The sequence below is a fragment of the Gadus morhua genome, chromosome 1 (assembly GCF_902167405.1).
Source record: "Gadus morhua chromosome 1, gadMor3.0, whole genome shotgun sequence".
NCBI classification, from domain to species: Eukaryota; Metazoa; Chordata; class Actinopteri; order Gadiformes; family Gadidae; genus Gadus; species Gadus morhua.
The window spans coordinates 20,295,447-20,313,037 of record NC_044048.1 but is presented as its reverse complement, the minus strand read 5'-3'; the positions used below and the strand labels follow the sequence as shown (position 1 = coordinate 20,313,037).

Below are 17,591 nucleotides of genomic sequence, written 5' to 3'. Positions count from 1 at the left end.
TGTAACTGGTTAGTAAATCTTAACCGTCTAGGAAAAATCAGTAAACGAAAACCGTAAAAAATTAATAATAATCACCGCGCCATTCGTTTCAATTGTTCTATACTTTCAACATAAAGTGTACATATCTATAATTTGAAATTCGTCCCAGCCTTTATAATAATAATAATAATAATAATACATTTTATTTGAGGGCGCCTTTCATAGCACTCAAGGTCACCTTACAGGGCAGTGTTTAAAAAACAAAAAATCAACAATCATAAAAAACACAAGAACAAGATACAATTTAAGTGGGGTGAAATGGTGAGTCAATGAATTAGATTGAATATGTCAGTTTAAAAAGATGTGTTTTTAGACGGGTCTTAAAAGTGGAGAGAGTCTCAGAGTTACGGATGTGGTATATGGTTTGTTATGCCACAGACACTATAGGGTCTATAGCATATATAACCACGTTGTCTGATCACAGTTTAATGTAACAAGTAAGCTGACAACATCGCAAATTAACCACACGGAGATAACCATGGCAACCGGTCAAACAAATGTTCTTTTTGCGATCATTCTGCGGGCGCATCCGCCCGTGTTGATACACAAATAATCCCCCTATAGCGCGACTGCGGCCCACTTTTAAAAAAAAAAATCATTCATTAATAAAAAATCATTCATTAATAAAAAAAAAACGGTTAACCGTGTCCGCGAAAAAAATAAGAGGTTGTGTAACCGTTTATTTTTTTTGTAACCGTTCACACCCCTGGTACACCCATTCACGGCAGAGTCGACCATACGAGCCATCTCGTCCGAAACAGGGCGGCGTCTCGCTCAGGGACGCCTCGACCGAGCTGGGGACGCTCCAGCAGCCCCCTCCGTCCACCCGTGTGTTAACAGACTCTCCCCGGCCCCCCCCCCCCCCCCCCCCCCCCCCCCCAGCGTCCTCCTCCAACGGCTCCTTGGCGGCGGACTCCAGCGAGGGCCCGTCGGGCTCCGACACGCCGGTCCGGGCCCCCGCGGCGGCGGCGGCCAGCGGCCCCACGGCCCCCACGGCGCCCGTGGCCCCCGCGGCCCCCGCTGCCCACGCTGCCCCTGCCTCAGACACCCAGGGCCCCCCCGCCGGGAACCCCGCCGGGCCCCCTGGGTGTGGGTCCGGCTCGGGGGCCATCGCTAAGCCGGCCTCTGCCGGCGGCGTGGTGGCTAACCCCGCGGCCACGCCCCGGGCCCCTGCGGTCAACACGGGGCCCCTCCCTCCTGGGTGAGTGGATCGGCGTCATAATGGTCTTCATTATGGTGACATGTGGTATATATAGGGCTCGGTTTACTTCACGTCCATCCCTCTCGACTGATGATTGGTTGTTGTGGTCATGTGGGTGTGTCTGGGCTGATCTGATTGGATGTTGTGGTCATGTGGGTGTATCGGGGCTGATCTGATTGGTTGTTGTGGTCATGTGGGTGTATCTGGGCTGATCTGATTGGTTGTTGTGGTCATGTGGGTGTGGTCATGTGGGTGTATCTGGGCTGATCTGATTGGTTGTTGTGGTCATGTGGGTGTATCTGGGCTGATCTGATTGGTTGTTGTGGTCATGTGGGTGTGGTCATGTGGGTGTATCTGGGCTGATCTGATTGGTTGTTGTGGTCATGTGGGTGTGTCTGGGCTGATCTGATTGGTTGTCGTGGTCATGTGGGTGTGTCTGGGCTGATCTGATTGGTTGTTGTAGTGATGAGGTTGGGTCCGGGCTGATCTGATTGGTTGTTGTGGTCATGTGGGTGTATCTGGGCAGATCTGATTGGTTGTTGTGGTCATGTGGGTGTATCTGGGCTGATCTGATTGGTTGTTGTAGTGATGAGGTTGGGTCTGGGCTGATCTGATTGGTTGTTGTGGTCATGTGGGTGTGGTCATGTGGGTGTGGTCATGTGGTTGTATCTGGGCTGATCTGATTGGTTGTTGTGGTCATGTGGGTGTTATGGGCTGATCTGATTGGTTATTGTAGTGATGAGGTTGGGTCTGGGCTGATCTGATTGGTTGTCGTGGTCATGTTGGTGTGTCTGGGCTGATCTGATTGGTTGGTGTTCTAGGTGGGAGCAGCGGGTGGACCTGAACGGCAGGCTGTACTTTGTGGACCACGTGGAGAAGAGGACCACGTGGGAGCGGCCAGAACCACTGCCTTCTGGGTAAAGACGGCCGCCATCTTGGGTCCTGTCCTTCTTAAAGCAGCCCATCTCTAAGACAACATAGAACTGAAATGGGCTTTTTGGCCGCTCATGATAGTATCTATCTTCACAAGCCATCAGTTAAGATGGGTTATGATGATATATAACTATTATATGACGAGACAATATCTAGTATCATAACCCATCTCCCCTCATCTCTCTGGCCTGGATGTAATCTAACAGTGTGATGGTGGTGAGTAGCTCTTCAGTAGATGTTCCATACTGAGGTGGTGTATTAAAGAGACGGACGAGCTAGAGCTTGAATAAGCCTTGAGTGGTTAAGCGTCTCCATAATGTAAAGGAGGTATTGTATGGTTCCTATGAATGTTTAATGTACCGTAGACTGGTACTCTGTGTTCCATGGTGTCAGCAGGGCTGAGATCTCTCCTGCACGCTAATGCGAGCGGGTTCCTTAACCTCTCACCAATGCTTGGTTACTCTTTAAGACAACATGACGATCGGACCTTCGTCCCTCCCCCGTTCACACACTCACCCACTCTCGTCCGCTCTCTGTCTCCCCCTCTTCCTCTCTCCTCCCCCATCTCTCTCTGCTTCTCTCTCTCTCTCTCTCTCTCTATCCTCCCCTCCTCCCCCTCTCTTCTCTACCTCCCTCTCCCTCCATCACACACCTCTTCCTCTACCTCCTCCTTTACCCTTCTCCTTCCCGCCTACCTTTCTCTCCCTCCCCCTCTCCCCCTACCTCCTCCCCCACCTCTTTCTGCTTCTCTCTCTTCCCCTCCCCCCCTCTCTCCCTTCTCCTTTCTCTCCCCCTGACTTTATCTCTCTCTTCCCTCCTCCCACTCTCTCCTCCTCTGCCCTCCCCCCACCCTCCCCCTTTCTTCCTCCATCTCACACCTCTTCCGCTCCCTCCTTCTCCCCTACCTTTCTCTCTCACCCCCTCTCCTCCTCCCCCATCTCTCTCCGCTTCTCTCTTTACTCCACCTCCCCCTCTCTCCCTTCCCCTCCTCCTCTCCCATTTACTTTATCTCTCTTTTCCCTCCTCCCGCTCTCTCCTCCTCATCCCTCCCCCCCCGCCCTCTCCCTCTCTCTCCTGCACCTCCCCTCCCTCCTCTCCAACTTACTTTCTCTCTCGTCACTCTTCCCTCACCCTCTCCCCCTTCCTCTCCCTCCTCCCCCCCTCCCCCCCCCCCCAGCTGGGAGCGTCGTGTGGACCCCATGGGCCGTGTGTACTTCGTGGACCACATCACGCGCACCACCACGTGGCAGCGCCCCACCATGGAGACGGTGAGGAACTACGAGCAGTGGCAGCACCAGCGCAGCCAGCTGCAGGGCGCCATGCAGCAGTTCAACCAGAGGTTCATCTACGGGGTGAGTGGTGGGGGTGGCGCTGTAGGGGTCTACTAGTCCTGTGGGGGAGGGGGGGGGGGGGGGGGGGGAGATATGTTAAAAACATGGCCTGGATGTCTCGTGTTTGCAGTCTGCGGTGAGAGACGGAACAGGATCTCGTTAGGATGGTCTCATGAGATCCCGTTTGGAGAACGGGAACGGGATCTGAGACGCGGAACGGGATCCGGTCAGGACGGTCGCACGAGATCACGTTCTGTTTCTCACAAGATCATGTTCTGTTTCTCGGAACGGGATCTCGTGAGACCATCCTGATCACGCGAGATCACGGTGGTCTAACGAGATCACGGTGGTCTAACGAGATCAAGGTGGTCTAACGAGATCACGTGGTCTAACGAGATCACGTTCTGTTTCTCACTGCAGAATCCGCTTTTTGATGGACGGGACGGAGCAATCAAAACTGTAATGCTGCTCCCATATCTTTAAACCAAAACTTGTTTTTTGTTGTGTGTTGTTCTTCATCTTGTCTGTAAACTGAGCCAGTATGTATAAGACGATCCTCTGTCAAACGGGCAATGGAGACCTCAGTCTGATTTCAAATCAGATTCAGACCTTTCCGTCTCCGGAAGGTTCCGGGTCCAAACCCCGATGTCCGCGGTCTTAGCTGTAGGCCTCGTGCTTGAGCAGGAGGTCCTCACCCCTACGCTCCTGGGGGGACGGGACGAGGAGACCGTGGCCCTCACGTCAGTAGATGAGTGTGACGCGGAGGTGTTGAGTCTGGATAAATCGGCCCTCTGTGTTTGTGAAGCAGGACCAGGTGCCCGCGGCGCAGAGTGACCCCCTGGACTCCCTGCCACTCGGATGGGGTGAGCACCCGCACACACCCTCACTCAGTTACACCCACACTCAGTTGCACCCACACTCAGTTGCACCCACATCCAGGGCGTTAGCGGACGCTTTTATCCAAAGCGACTTACCGCTGTCGGTGCAGTAGGGATGGAAACAAGTGCAAAGAACCTAACAATCACTAGGTTAACCCAATCCCCGTGCACAACAAAGATAGACAGGATAAGATGCTACACAATGCTAAGTACTTTTTTTTGTGCCAGGATGTACAACGTACATTTAGTGCGTACATTAAGTGCGGGGACGTACAACATACAATAAGTGTTGGAGGTTGGAGGCCGAGGTTAAACGCAATGTTTGTTGTGTTTTTGCAGAGAAGAGGACGGACAGCACGGGCCGGGTCTACTTCGTTCACCACCAGACACGGACCACCCAGTGGGAAGACCCACGGACGCAGGGGTCAGTGCGCGCGTGTGTGTTTGTGTCTGTCTGTGTGTGTGTGTGTTTATATTTATCTCATTGCCTATGTTTGTCTCTGAGTGCACCTTTTGTGTGTCTGTATTTCTGTGTCGTGTCTTTATCTTGCCTATGTGTCCGTATATCCTTGTATTTTGGACCGTTTGGACGCTCTTCAATCCCTCCCTTGTGACGCCCTATCGTTTGGACGCTCTCCGACGCTCCGTGGTCGCGATGGACTTTGTGTTTAGGGAAGAGGAAAGAAATGGTGTAACTTTGTGAATAATAACAAACCTTGATGCTGAAGTTGTAGATAAATATTCGGAACTCATCCATGACTCTCTGTCTGCCATTTTAACACATAACACAGGGGTCATCAACCTTTTCAACATGTAGTGCCAGTTTGAAATTTTCTCGTTAATGAGTGTGCCTTAAGCAACAATATATTAAACAAACCAAAAACATTTCCAGAAGACCTGGAATGTATGTTTTTTTTGTTGTTATATTTGTAACATGGGATTACAAATTATAATTACATGTATCCCATCTTAAAACACCACTTTCAGAAACTTATTTAAAAATATATTTGCAATGTGAGAAATGTAAAAAACGAGAATATATGAGAATGTTGGAACCATCCACATCATATCTGTAACTGTAAGACGTTGTACATGTACAGCTTTGCAAAACCATGTGAAGGCAGGCATACAGGCCACTTGCAACAATATTTTAAATATTTTCTTCTCTATTTCTCACAACATAGCTTTAGGCTACATACTATTAATTGATCCCATTTGAGAACACTGCTTTCAGTAACTCAAAAAATAAATCGGTAGTAATGATTACGCTGCCGCATTGTTTTGTTTTCTCAAGTGTGCCAATGATTATGCTGCCATGTGCCAGTGGTGGCACGCGTGCCTTGGGTTGCCGACCCCTGGTGTATACCTTGTCTGTGTGTGTTTATCCTGCATTAATACGTGTGTAGTTGTGTGTGTAACTTGTATGAATGTGTCTGTCTGGTATTAACGTGTACGTTCATTTGTGTAGCTGTTACTAATGTGTGTATCTGTGTGCATCTTGACCTAATGTGTGTGTCCATGTGTATCTTGTGTTCGTGTGTGTGCAGGCTGCTGAACGAGAAGCCCCTTCCCGAGGGCTGGGAGATGAGGTTCACGGTGGACGGGATCCCCTACTTCGTGGACCACAACCGTCGGGCCACCACCTACATCGACCCCCGCACCGGGAAGTCCTCCCTGTAGGTCCCCCCCCCCCCCCACACCCTTCACACCCTCAGGGGGGCTTCCACACTCTAGTCATACTCTGGGGGGGGTCAGACGGTCCCACTCCCTCTAGTGGACCTAAACCGCTTCTAAACGGCATAGAAGAATACGTGCTGGCAATTCATCACTCAGTCCCTCCAGAAAAACGCGATTATGCGATCGCATAATTCAACGCATAACCTGCATATTCATGCGGGGGCCGCATTTTTTCCAATATGCCGCACGCATAAATTGCCGATTTCCGCGTAAAATATGCGGGGCTTGCATGATTTCATAATCCCCACAATTTCGTTGCAAAAAAGTCACATATATCTTAGCAGAAAGTTGAAAGATGTTGTGTTTACTTCACACAAGAGCAGCCATTTCCCTCTGTTGCCATGGGAACGTTATGAAATGACGTGCAATTTTTTGCAAGTTCCCGCATTTTCTTCGCATAAAATTGGATAAATATGCCGCATATTTCACCGCATTTTTTAAGAAAACGTGCCGCATAATCAAGGATTTTTGGCCGCAACAATAAAAAAAAAACGCCGCGTTTTTCTGGAGGGACTGATCAGTGTGTCAAACTATCATCTCAATCAAACGTATGCTTATAGATGGGTGTCTTAGGTCGACTTTGATGGTTCATCAATCGTATTCACCATTCTTATTAGTCACGCAGTAATGGAGCTCACCTAGGGGTTGTTTTGGGAGTGTATGGCTGAAGTGTGACCCAGAGCGAGAACATGAGTACATAAAGGACACGTGATCTATGTAAACACGTCATTAACATGCCCTGCACAATGCATCATGTTACGGAAGCACCCGTCAGAGCATAAACAAAACGCATCATCATTTACCAGATCATTTAGCAGCTCGTTTAGCAGCTTGTTTAGCAGCTCGTTTAGCAGCTCGTTTAGCAGCTCCCTACCGCTAATGAATATGGGATATCAGGGCAGGACGCTGATGTGTTTAGACTCTAGTGAGCAAGGCTGTTTACTTGTCAGCCTCGGCCAGTGCCTGGAGTGTAGTTAAGCGTCCGCAGAGTAACCTGCTGAAACAGGTTAGGTGTCTTCTTCCGGCCAGCGCGTGAAGGCTCAGAGTGTTGTTCTCCGTGTAAAGTCTTCGACGCTCCGTCGCAGAAACAAACGCACTAGCTTCTGGGAAAGGGTCTCCTGCTGAAATGTATTCTTTGAAACCGATTAAGGGTTACTGATATATGCAAGGTAAGCCTGTGAAAATACCCATTTTTAAGATCTTCCACTGCTTTTGATCGTCTTGTGTGTGTATAGTCCAGGCTCAGTGAGCAATGTTCCTGATACAATGCTGGCCCTGTTACCTCTCTTTGCATTCCACTCCTCTGTCTAACTTCCACCCCTCTTCTCTCCCCCCCCTCTCTCTCTCTCCCTCTCTCCCCCACAGTGAGAATGGTCCTCAGATCACGTACGTGCGCGACTTCAAGGCCAAGGTCCAGTACTTCCGCTTCATGTGCCAGGTAGGCTCCTCTTGGTGTTCATACGGGTGCGCCGTGACGTCACCTGACTCTGATTTTGCACAGCGAGGTGCACAGATCTGACCCGAGATCAGTTCAGGGTTCTCTAGGAACCCATGCAGTGTCCGTGCTCTCGACGCTGAAAACACAACAACAAACGGACACTGCGCTCTTGTCCCTGCAGCAACACTCGATGCCTCAGCACATCAAGATCACCGTCTCCAGGAAAACTCTGTTTGAGGACTCCTTCCAACAGGTTAGTCCTCATTCCTGTGTGTGTCAGAGCTCACAGGCAAAGGTCGGAATCGGTGTCTCCATGGAGACCCCCACCCCCCCATCGACCCCCCTCTTACGCACGTATTGTATGTTTGTACGTCCTGGCACTTAATGTACATACTTATTGTGTCACGTAGTTCCTGGCACTTATAAATAGTACTTTGCGTCGTGTAGCATCTGCCCTGTTTACACCTACCCGATAGTGGGCCCCGATGGTGCCCGATGGCTAAATCAGCAGCTATCGTTATAACATCGGCAAATAGCGTGGTTGCATCGGGAAACACCGTTACTCTTCCCGGGAACATCGTTAGACAACGGGAAGAAACGGGAAGAAATGCTCAATGATCGGGCAACATCGGGCAACAACGGCAAAGAACGAACATGTTTGTTAATTTTGGGTCTATCGGGGTAGAATCGGTTACCAGGTGTTGCTATGGGCTAATCGGCTATAATCGGGAATAGAACGGGAGCATAACTTAAGACATCGCAAATCGTTCGGGAATTTTCCTGGGCACATCGGCTATATTCGTTAATCTTCCGCGCTTTATCGTGTTTTATCTTCTTTATATCGGCAACCTCAACACACGAAAGACCCTCGAGAACCCTAGACAAATAACGATTGTGAATGACCAGATTGTGTTAAGGAAGAACCTCAATCTGCCACTTGGGTATAAATAGGGGGTGATGGATGGATGTCCTACTTTTATAATTACAGGGTACTTCGCCCATTTAGAACCGGCGTTCTATTATTATAAAATCGCTATAGTAATATAAATAAATATATAAATAAATATCAGTCTAAACCAGTCTCCCCTTTGCCTTCTCCCGAAATGACGCGAAATGACGCCAAACGCGTCATTTGACGTGTTTGGCGTCATTCGAAATTACGTCAAATGACGCCAAACGCACTTCGGGTGTCTTCCCTGGCATAAATCGTTATGTTATCGTTATAACATCGGGTATGTGTAAATGCTACCCCGATAAATTGACCCGATCATACATTTTTAGCCCGATGTCACCCGAATCACCCCGACTTCCACATCGGTGGTCCATCGGCCATTAGCGGCCATTAGCGGGATGGTGTAAACGGGGCATATCCTTGCTATCTTTGATGTATAAGGGGAATGGGTTAACCTAGCGATTGTAAGTGCTTGGCACTTTGTTCTATGAACATCCTTACTGTTCCAGACAGAGATATATATGTTGCTGCTTCTCTTTCCTCTGACAAATGTACTTGTTGTAAGTCTCGTTGGATAAAAGCGTCTGCTAAATGCCCTCAATGTAAACTTAAATGACACCCAATACCTCCTGCCTGACCTCTGACCCTCTGACCTCATGACCTCTGACATCGCTCAGATCATGAGCTTCAACGCCCAGGACCTGCGCAGGAAGCTGTGGATCATCTTCCCTGGGGAAGAAGGTCTGGACTATGGAGGCGTGGCCAGGCAAGTGTTCTGCTGTTAACCCCGCCTCCTTTGGAAGGCGTGGCCAGGCAAGGGTTCTGTTGTTAACCCCGCCTCCTTTAGAAGGTGTGGCCAGGCAGGTGTTGTTAACCCCGCCTCCTTTAGAAGGCGTGGCCAGGCAGGTGTTCTTAACCCCGCCTCCTTTAGAAGCGGTGGCCAGGCAGGTGTTGTTAACCCCGCCTCCTTTAGAAGGCGTGGCCAGGCAACTGCTTTTAACCCCACCTCCTTTAGAAGCCGTGGCCAGGCAAGTGCTGTTAGCCCCTCCTTTAGAAGGCGTGGCCAGGCAAGTGCTGTTAACTCCGCCTCCTTTAGCAGGCGTGGCCGCTAAAGGAGAGTTCCGCTGTTAACCCCTCCTTCTTTAGCCCTGGCAGCATAATCCACCTATAGGCAGTGAGACCAAAAGGGAGTGCTCCATGTTCTACTGGGCTAGAGGGGTGGTGGAGTGAGTGAGTGAGTGACACACTGTATGAGTTTGAGTGACAGAGTGACATAATTATGTTAAAGACGTTTTGGATCCGTACTGCCAAATTAATCATTTCGTGCTCAGGTTGTATTTTGTGACGCACGACAATTCCGGGAGTTCTTCTCTTGTCAAAACAAGTCAACAAAAACGTTCTCCACCCCTTGTGAGTGTTGATAGTGGTATGGCCCGTGTCTAACAGTGGAAAGCCAACTGTAACCCCATTTCGGCGGGTAACCGTGTTTCTTAACTGCCATGTAAATGCTAAATCCTGGGTAACCTGATCAGCATTCGATTCGACCGTTTGTACCGTATTATCATCATCGTAACACGTTGAAGGAATTGACTGAGCATGACTCAAGCGGTCAGCTATTCGTTACGGTATCAAGGCTTTTATTTTGAAATGTTAAATCTTTTATTTTGAAATTACTCCTCGTGCAGAGAGTGGTTCTTCCTGCTGTCCCACGAGGTGCTCAACCCCATGTACTGCCTGTTCGAGTACGCCGGCAAGGACAACTACTGCCTGCAGATAAACCCCGCCTCCTACATCAACCCTGACCACCTCAAGTACTTCCGCTTCATCGGGCGCTTCATCGCCATGGTAACGCTCGCTCTCAAACTCATGCGGGGGGATGGGCCTTTGTAGGAATGTGGCAAATTGTTTACTTGTAGAGTGTCTTGTAGAGTGTCTTGCAGAGTGACTTGTAGAGTGACTTGTAAAGTTTATTGTAAAGTGGCTTGACCATTAGATAGTGGAAGCTTACGTTAGCGCGCTAGCGTTCGGTTTAACCTAATGTTAGCGCGCTAGCGTTAGGTTCAAGCTAACGTTAGCGCGCTAGCGTTAGGTTCAAGCTAATGTTAGCGCGCTAGCGTTCGGTTTAACCTAATGTTAGCGCGCTAGCGTTAGGTTTAAGCTAACGATGAGGCGCTGGCGTTGAACGTATCCAAGCATTAACCTTAAGGCGTCTCACTGGTGTACCAACGTTAAAGTGTGCCGGTGCATTAAACGTCTACCTGCGTGCGTTCCCCCTCGCCAGGCGCTGTTCCACGGCAAGTTCATCGACACGGGCTTCTCGCTGCCCTTCTACAAGCGCATGCTGAACAAGCCCTGGGCGCTGAAGGACCTGGAGTCCATCGACCCCGAGTTCTACAACTCCCTCATCTGGATCAAGTAGGTTCCCAACGCACCTGTCTCCTGTTTGATAGTGTTAGTGGTTGATAGTAGAGCCCGACCGATATAGAATTTTTAAGGCCGATACCGATACGAATATTTTGTGATTTAAAAAACCGATATGCCGATATATCGGCCGATATATATATATATATTTAAAAAAAATCCAGAAACGCGCAACAAAACAAACACATTTCCCTAACATTGGTTATTTGTAGTTATCCTTTAAATCCTTTTCACTCTCAGCTAACACGTAACAACAGCAAAACTGGACATGGTAGCCATGAATTAAGTCATGCTTATCGACTTTAGAGAATTGATGGGGATGTTTTTTTAATTGTTATTCAAGCAATGTATGTCTCGTGACAGTTGCCAACTTACCATGAACACACTTGCACACATGAACAACACCGATGATCTCCGTCGATCTCCGTCATTCACTCTGCCTAACTCTGGCTGAATCACCGGGTTTGGGCGTTAGAGCGCCCTCTGGTGGACAGACTTTATTTTTTATTTATTTTTTATATTCATTTATCGGCCATTATAAATGCCGATACCGAATAGTTTGAAAAATGCCTAATATCGGCCGATAATATCGGCCTGCCGATATATCGGTCGGGCTCTAGTTGATAGTGGTTGATAGTGTGTTAGTGGTTGATAGTGTGTTAGTGGTTGATAGTGTGTTAGTGGTTGATAGTGTGTTAGTGGTTGATAGTGTGTCAGTGGTTGATAGTGTGTCAGTGGTTGATAGTGTGTCAGTGGTTGATAGTGTGTTAGTGGTTGATAGTGTGTTAGTGGTTGATAGTGTGTTACTGGTTGATAGTGTGTTAGTGGTTGATAGTGTGTTACTGGTTGATAGTGTGTCAGTGGTTGATAGTGTGTTACTGGTTGATAGTGTGTTAGTGGTTGATAGTGTGTTAGTGGTTGATAGTGTGTTACTGGTTGATAGTGTGTTAGTGGTTGATGGTGTGTTAGTGGTTGATGGTGTGTTAGTGGTTGATGGTGTGTTAGTGGTTGATGGTGTGTTAGTGGTTGATGGTGTGTTAGTGGTTGATGGTGTGTTAGTGGTTGATGGTGTGTTAGTGGTTGATGGTGTGTTAGTGGTTGATGGTGTGTTAGTGGTTGATGGTGTGTTAGTGGTTGATGGTGTGTTAGTGGTTGATGGTGTGTTAGTGGTTGATAGTGTGTTACTGGTTGATAGTGTGTTACTGGTTGATAGTGTGTTTGATGGAGAATGCATCTGTGCTCTTCGGGATAACGTGTTTGATAGTATGTTAGATGTTGTGTTAGATGATGTGTGTTAGATGATGAATGTACTTGTGGTCCTCAGGGATAACGACATCGAGGAGTGCTGTCTGGAGAAGTGTTAGATGATGATGATGTGTTAGATGATGATGAAGTGTTAGATGATGTGTGTTTGATGATTCTGCGCTCCTCAGGGATAACGACATCGAGGAGTGCTGTCTGGAGATGTACTTCTCGGTGGATAAGGAGATCCTGGGGGAGATCACCACCCATGACCTGAAGGAGGGGGGCGGAGACATCCAGGTCACGGAGGAGAACAAGGAGGAGTACATCAGGTGAGGCTCTCTCTCACTCTCACTCTCACTCACCTTCTCTCACTCCCTTTCTCCGTTTCACTCTTTCACCCCATCGCTCTTACCTAATTTCAATCACTCACTCACTCACTCGTGTGCGTGTGCGTGCGTGCGTGCGTGCGTGTGTGTGCAGGCTGGTGGCGGAGTGGCGTCTGTCCCGGGGCGTGGAGGAACAGACCCAGGCCTTCTTCGAGGGCTTCAACGAGATCCTCCCCCAGCAGTACCTGCAGTACTTTGACGCCAAGGAGCTGGAGGTAAGGGGGGGGGGGGGGCTCCAGGAGTGTCATTACCTGTGTTATCCAGGTGATGTGTGTAAATGTGTGTGTGTGTTCTCCAGTAGATGCTGTGTGTGTGTGTTCCCAAGGTGATGCTGTGTGTTAATGTGTGTGTGTTCCCAGGTGATGCTGTGTGGTAATAGTGTGTGTGTGTCCTCTAGGTGATGTTGTGTGTTAATGGGTGTGAGTTCCCAGGTGATGCTGTGTGTGTGTGTGTGTTTGTTCCCCAGGTGATGCTGTGTGGTAATAGTGTGTGTGTGTGTGTTTGTTCCCCAGGTGATGCTGTGTGGTAATAGTGTGTGTGTGTGTGTTTGTTCCCCAGGTGATGCTGTGTGGTAATAGTGTGTGTGTGTGTGTTTGTTCCCCAGGTGATGCTGTGTGGTATGCAGGAGATCGACCTGGCCGACTGGCAGAGGAACACGATCCTCCGTCACTACGCCCGGGGAGCAAAGCAGATCAACTGGTTCTGGCAGGTCGGCAGATACACCACCTCCACCTAACGCCTGCACCACCTCCACCTTCTAACGCCTGCACCACCTCCACCCTCTAACATCTGCACCACCTCCACCCTCTAACATCTGCACCACCTCCACCCTCTAACATCTGCACCACCTTCACCCTCTAACATCTGCACCCCCTCCACCCTCTAACATCTGCACCACCTCCACCCTCTAACATCTGCACCACCTCCACCCTCTAACATCTGCACCACCTACACCCTCTAACATCTGCACCACCTTCACCCTCTAACATCTGCACCACCTCCACCCTCTAACATCTGCACCACCTCCACCCTCTAACATCTGCACCACCTCCACCCTCTAACATCTGCACCACCTCCACCCTCTAACATCTGCACCACCTCCACCCTCTAACATCTGCACCGTCTCCACCTTCAAACTTCTGCAAACATCTGTAGATTATATCCAGAAGCAGTGAATTAACGTGTGTGTGTGTGTGTGTGTGTGTGTGTGTGTGTGTGTGTGTGTGTGTGTGTGTGTGTGTGTGTGTGTGTGTGTGTGTGTGTGTGTGTGTGTGTGTGTGTGTGTGTGTGTCAGTTGATGAAGGAGATGGACAACGAGAAACGGATGCGGCTGCTTCAGTTCGTGACGGGCACCTGTCGTCTGCCAGTGGGGGGCTTCGCCGACCTCATGGGTGAGTCCCCAGACACGCCCCCCCCCCCCCCCCCCGCTCTAAAGGGGGCGGGGCCAAGAGAGGAACACACCTGGCTCCGCCCAGAAGTTTAAACCTTGAATTTGCTGGGAAAGCTGGAACATTAGAGGGAATGTCGCGGGAGGGTTTTGATGCGACGCTGTTTGTTTGTGACTCTGTCGTGGCGTGCAGGGAGCAACGGCCCCCAGAAGTTCTGCATCGAGAGGGTGGGCCGGGAGAACTGGCTGCCCAGGAGTCACACCTGGTAGGTAGACTGAACTGAACTACACGTGAGCTACACGTGAACCACCATTAACTACCCATGGGTTAGAGGTGCTGTAGGTTTGAGAGTTGTAAAGAGAAAACAGTAAAGAGCAGACGGGACAGAAAATGAACTACCCAAAAGTATCCTCCTTCTCTCCTCCTCCCTCCCTCTCTGCTCCTCCCCCCTCCCTCTCTGCTCCTCCCCCCTCCCTCTCTGCTCCTCCCCCCTCCCTCTCTGCTCCTCCCCCCTCCCTCTCTGCTCCTCCCCCCTCCCTCTCTGCTCCTCCCCCCTCCCTCTCTGCTCCTCCCCCCTCCCTCTCTGCTCCTCCCCCCTCCCTCTCTGCTCCTCCCCCCTCCCTCTCTGCTCCTCCCCCCTCCCTCTCTGCTCCTCCCTCCCTCCCTCCCTCCCTCTTCCCTCCCTCCCTGCCCCCCCCCTCTCTGCCTCCACCCTCCCTCTCCCCCCTCCCTCCCTCCCTCCCTCCCTCCCTCCCTCTCCCTCCCTCCCTCCCTCCTCCCTCCCTCCCTGCCCCCCCCCCCTCTCTGCCTCCTCCCTCTGTATCTCTGATATTGGAGAGGTTTGACCTCTGATGTCATCGCCCCGGGGTTGGTGGTCTCACCATGGACCCATGACATTACTGGTCTAACCTTTCCCCAATTGTTCTGGGAAATACACTGAGTGGATGTTTCGCAGAGCGAGATTACATTTTTTTACATTTGCATTCAGGGCATTCAACAGAAGTTTTCATCCAGAGCGACTTACAATGAGTAAATTTGTCAGAAGAAAGATAAAAAAACGATATATGGCTGTCGGTACAGTAAGGATGTCTATAGAACCAAGTGCTAAGCACTAACAACCACTAGGTTAACCCGTTCCCTGTATGCAGCAAAGATAGCTAGGTCAAGATGCTCCACAATGGCGAGTACTGTTTTTAAGTGCAGGACGCCCAACACACAATAAGGGGGTACACCGAGTGAGTGCCAGGTTCCTGTCCCGCAGTGGGGAGCCTCTGGGGGGGGGGGGGGGGTGGACCTCGAGGTTGACCCTGGGTGTGTTTGCGGTCCTCAGCTTCAACAGGCTGGACCTGCCGCCCTACAAGAGCTACGAGCAGCTGAAGGAGAAGCTGATGTTCGCTATCGAGGAGACGGAGGGCTTCGGACAGGAGTGACCCCCCGCACCCCCGCCCCCCACTGGAGGAACACCGCGCCCCCAAGCCCGGGCTCGTGTTTTAAATCAGGGAGCCTATCGGACAGTAGGCGTGTGTCTGTCCGTCTGACCGTCTTGTCAGCCTATGTGTGCGTGCGTGCGTGTGTGTGTGTGTGTGTGTGTGTGTGTGTGTGTGTGTGTGTGTGTGTGTGTGTGTGTGTGTGTGTGTGTGTGTGTGTGTGTGTGTGTGTGTGTGTGTGTGTGTGTGTGTGCGTGTGTGGAGGGATCGAGTCTGTCCTAATAAACAACAGGGTGGTCCGCTCCTGTCGCTGAATGTCCCCCAAAGTCTGCATGGACCCCCCGTCCCCCCCTGTCCCCCCCCTCCCGCCCCCCTTGTGACATCATCAAAAAGGGACAGTGTCAGGCTGTCCAACGATGGACTCTTGATGCTGTGCGACGATTGGATCACCGCTCCGGGCTCCGTCCTCTGATTGGCCGAAACTGAACGGAGAGAGACTTTGGAGTGAACCCAGTTTCCTGTTTCCTGTTTTGAAATGGTCCCATTCCTGATGGTCCCCCCCCCCCCCCGAGGAGAGACAAGAGAGAGAGACCGGTCTGATAGGAGTCAATGGAGATCACTTCAGACAATCAAAGTGAGAGCGAGAGAGAGAGAGAGAGAGAGAGAGAGAGAACTTGAGACTAAGAGAGACCCATAGAGAGCGAACAAGAGAGAAAATCGAATCTGTGAATCAGTTGGCCCCGAGAAGACGCCATTGGTTGAATAAGGCGTAGATGGAGGGAACGGGAGCGTGTCTTAGACGGGCCCTAGTTTTATAGGGCTGCTGGGCCACGCCTCCAAAGAGTACTGAAGTATTCAACACAAGGCGTCCCTTCTTCATTTATCTCTTGTGGTTGTAGAGAGGGTGGGGGTGGGGGTGGGGGCAGCTGACTGAGGGACAGTGCCTTGGGGGAGGGTGGGAGGGAGGTAGGGAGGGACGGACGGACGGACGGAGGGGGCGGGGGTTGGCAGGGAAAGGAGGGAATGGAACCCTGGTTGTCCGTGGTGGTCACTGTTCGGGCGGTGAGGTCATCACTCGGAGCGGTGATGTCTTCCCCCCGGAGTGGTGACATCATCCGTGTCCAGCCTCAATACCTGGTACGGGGTTCATATTCCACACGGGGTTTAGGATGCTGTTATGAACGGTGCCCTGCAGTCTGTCGTGGGTTCATAGAGCAGAGAGGCGCGGCCTCTGGGCAAACAGGAGACTGGTTGAAGCCGGATTGCACGTTGTGTGTTCGCCCTGCGGTAGAAACCAGACCGGTTTCACGCCCTCATTCACCCGCTCATCCACCCGCTCATCCGGCCTGCTGTCAGAGACATGTTCTCACCGTGAAACGAGACGGCTTCGCTGCGACGCTTCTGGTGTCAGCTAGCGCCGTGAGGACCGCCGTACACCAGGTGCACTCTGGGGGATTTTAAGAGGGGATTTTTTCTTTTTAAGTCAGTCGTTTTTTAAAGGGACTTATTTCCTCTCTGGGGGACATGCACTGGTCTGAGGGTCCCCCTAGCTGCATGATGGACCGATCCGCTCCCCAGTCACCGGCCGGTCGGAATGTACCAACCGCTGGGCTGGTAGGGGGATCTAGATATCCACCGTACATCTGGGTAAACTGGGAATTCTCAGTTGAGAATTCTCGACTGAATTCTCAACTGAAATCTCACCGGAACTCTCGTCTGAAATCCCAACTGAATACCCAAAGAGAAATCCAAACCGAAATCCCAACTGAATTCTCCCCAGAATTCCCAACTGAAATCCAAATAGAATTCCCAACTGTATTCCCAACTGAAGAATCCCAGGGAGGTGACAAAGCGCATCAATCATGGAAATATGATTGTTTCTGGCACATCCCTCCCCAACCAGAAGAAGAGCTTTCCCCGCGGAACCCTCTGGAACTCTCTGGAAATGTACCCGAGAACCCGAGCTGTATATTACAACAAGATGTAAATGGTGTTGATAACAAGATTAATTTTCTTTTTGTAAAGGCACGGTTTTAATATGAGCAGGTACCGCCCCCACCTTCCTGTATGATTTATGATGTACATGATGGATGTGTAATATAGAAATCGCTCACCTTAATAAATTAAATCTACATGTTTGTGGATTCATTCGTCCTTCATTCGTTCGAGTGTTTATTCATCTAGGTTAGTTTAACGTTAGTTAAACTAGTAGTAC

The 17,591-nt window shown here is 50.4% G+C and overlaps 1 protein-coding gene across 3 annotated transcripts in view; it reads left to right on the top strand.

Moving 5' to 3' along the window:
• Window positions 1-17,530, top strand: part of itchb (itchy E3 ubiquitin protein ligase b) — a 33,893-nt gene extending 16,363 nt beyond the window's left edge. For 2 of the 3 annotated variants that reach the window (XM_030366089.1, XM_030366106.1), the window contains 17 exons: window positions 922-1,240; window positions 2,062-2,157; window positions 3,351-3,525; window positions 4,310-4,367; window positions 4,722-4,806; window positions 5,930-6,058; window positions 7,485-7,557; window positions 7,739-7,810; window positions 9,187-9,275; window positions 10,195-10,354; window positions 10,791-10,924; window positions 12,364-12,504; window positions 12,656-12,776; window positions 13,166-13,270; window positions 13,856-13,952; window positions 14,142-14,214; window positions 15,280-17,530. In XM_030366089.1, coding sequence (XP_030221949.1) covers window positions 922-1,240; window positions 2,062-2,157; window positions 3,351-3,525; window positions 4,310-4,367; window positions 4,722-4,806; window positions 5,930-6,058; window positions 7,485-7,557; window positions 7,739-7,810; window positions 9,187-9,275; window positions 10,195-10,354; window positions 10,791-10,924; window positions 12,364-12,504; window positions 12,656-12,776; window positions 13,166-13,270; window positions 13,856-13,952; window positions 14,142-14,214; window positions 15,280-15,379 — 2,027 coding nt within the window. In that variant the 3' untranslated portion in view covers window positions 15,380-17,530. The remainder of the gene's footprint in view (window positions 1-921; window positions 1,241-2,061; window positions 2,158-3,350; window positions 3,526-4,309; window positions 4,368-4,721; window positions 4,807-5,929; window positions 6,059-7,484; window positions 7,558-7,738; window positions 7,811-9,186; window positions 9,276-10,194; window positions 10,355-10,790; window positions 10,925-12,363; window positions 12,505-12,655; window positions 12,777-13,165; window positions 13,271-13,855; window positions 13,953-14,141; window positions 14,215-15,279) is intronic. The other variant, XM_030366096.1, reaches the window with a different exon arrangement.
• The last annotated feature ends 61 nt before the right edge of the window (window positions 17,531-17,591 follow it).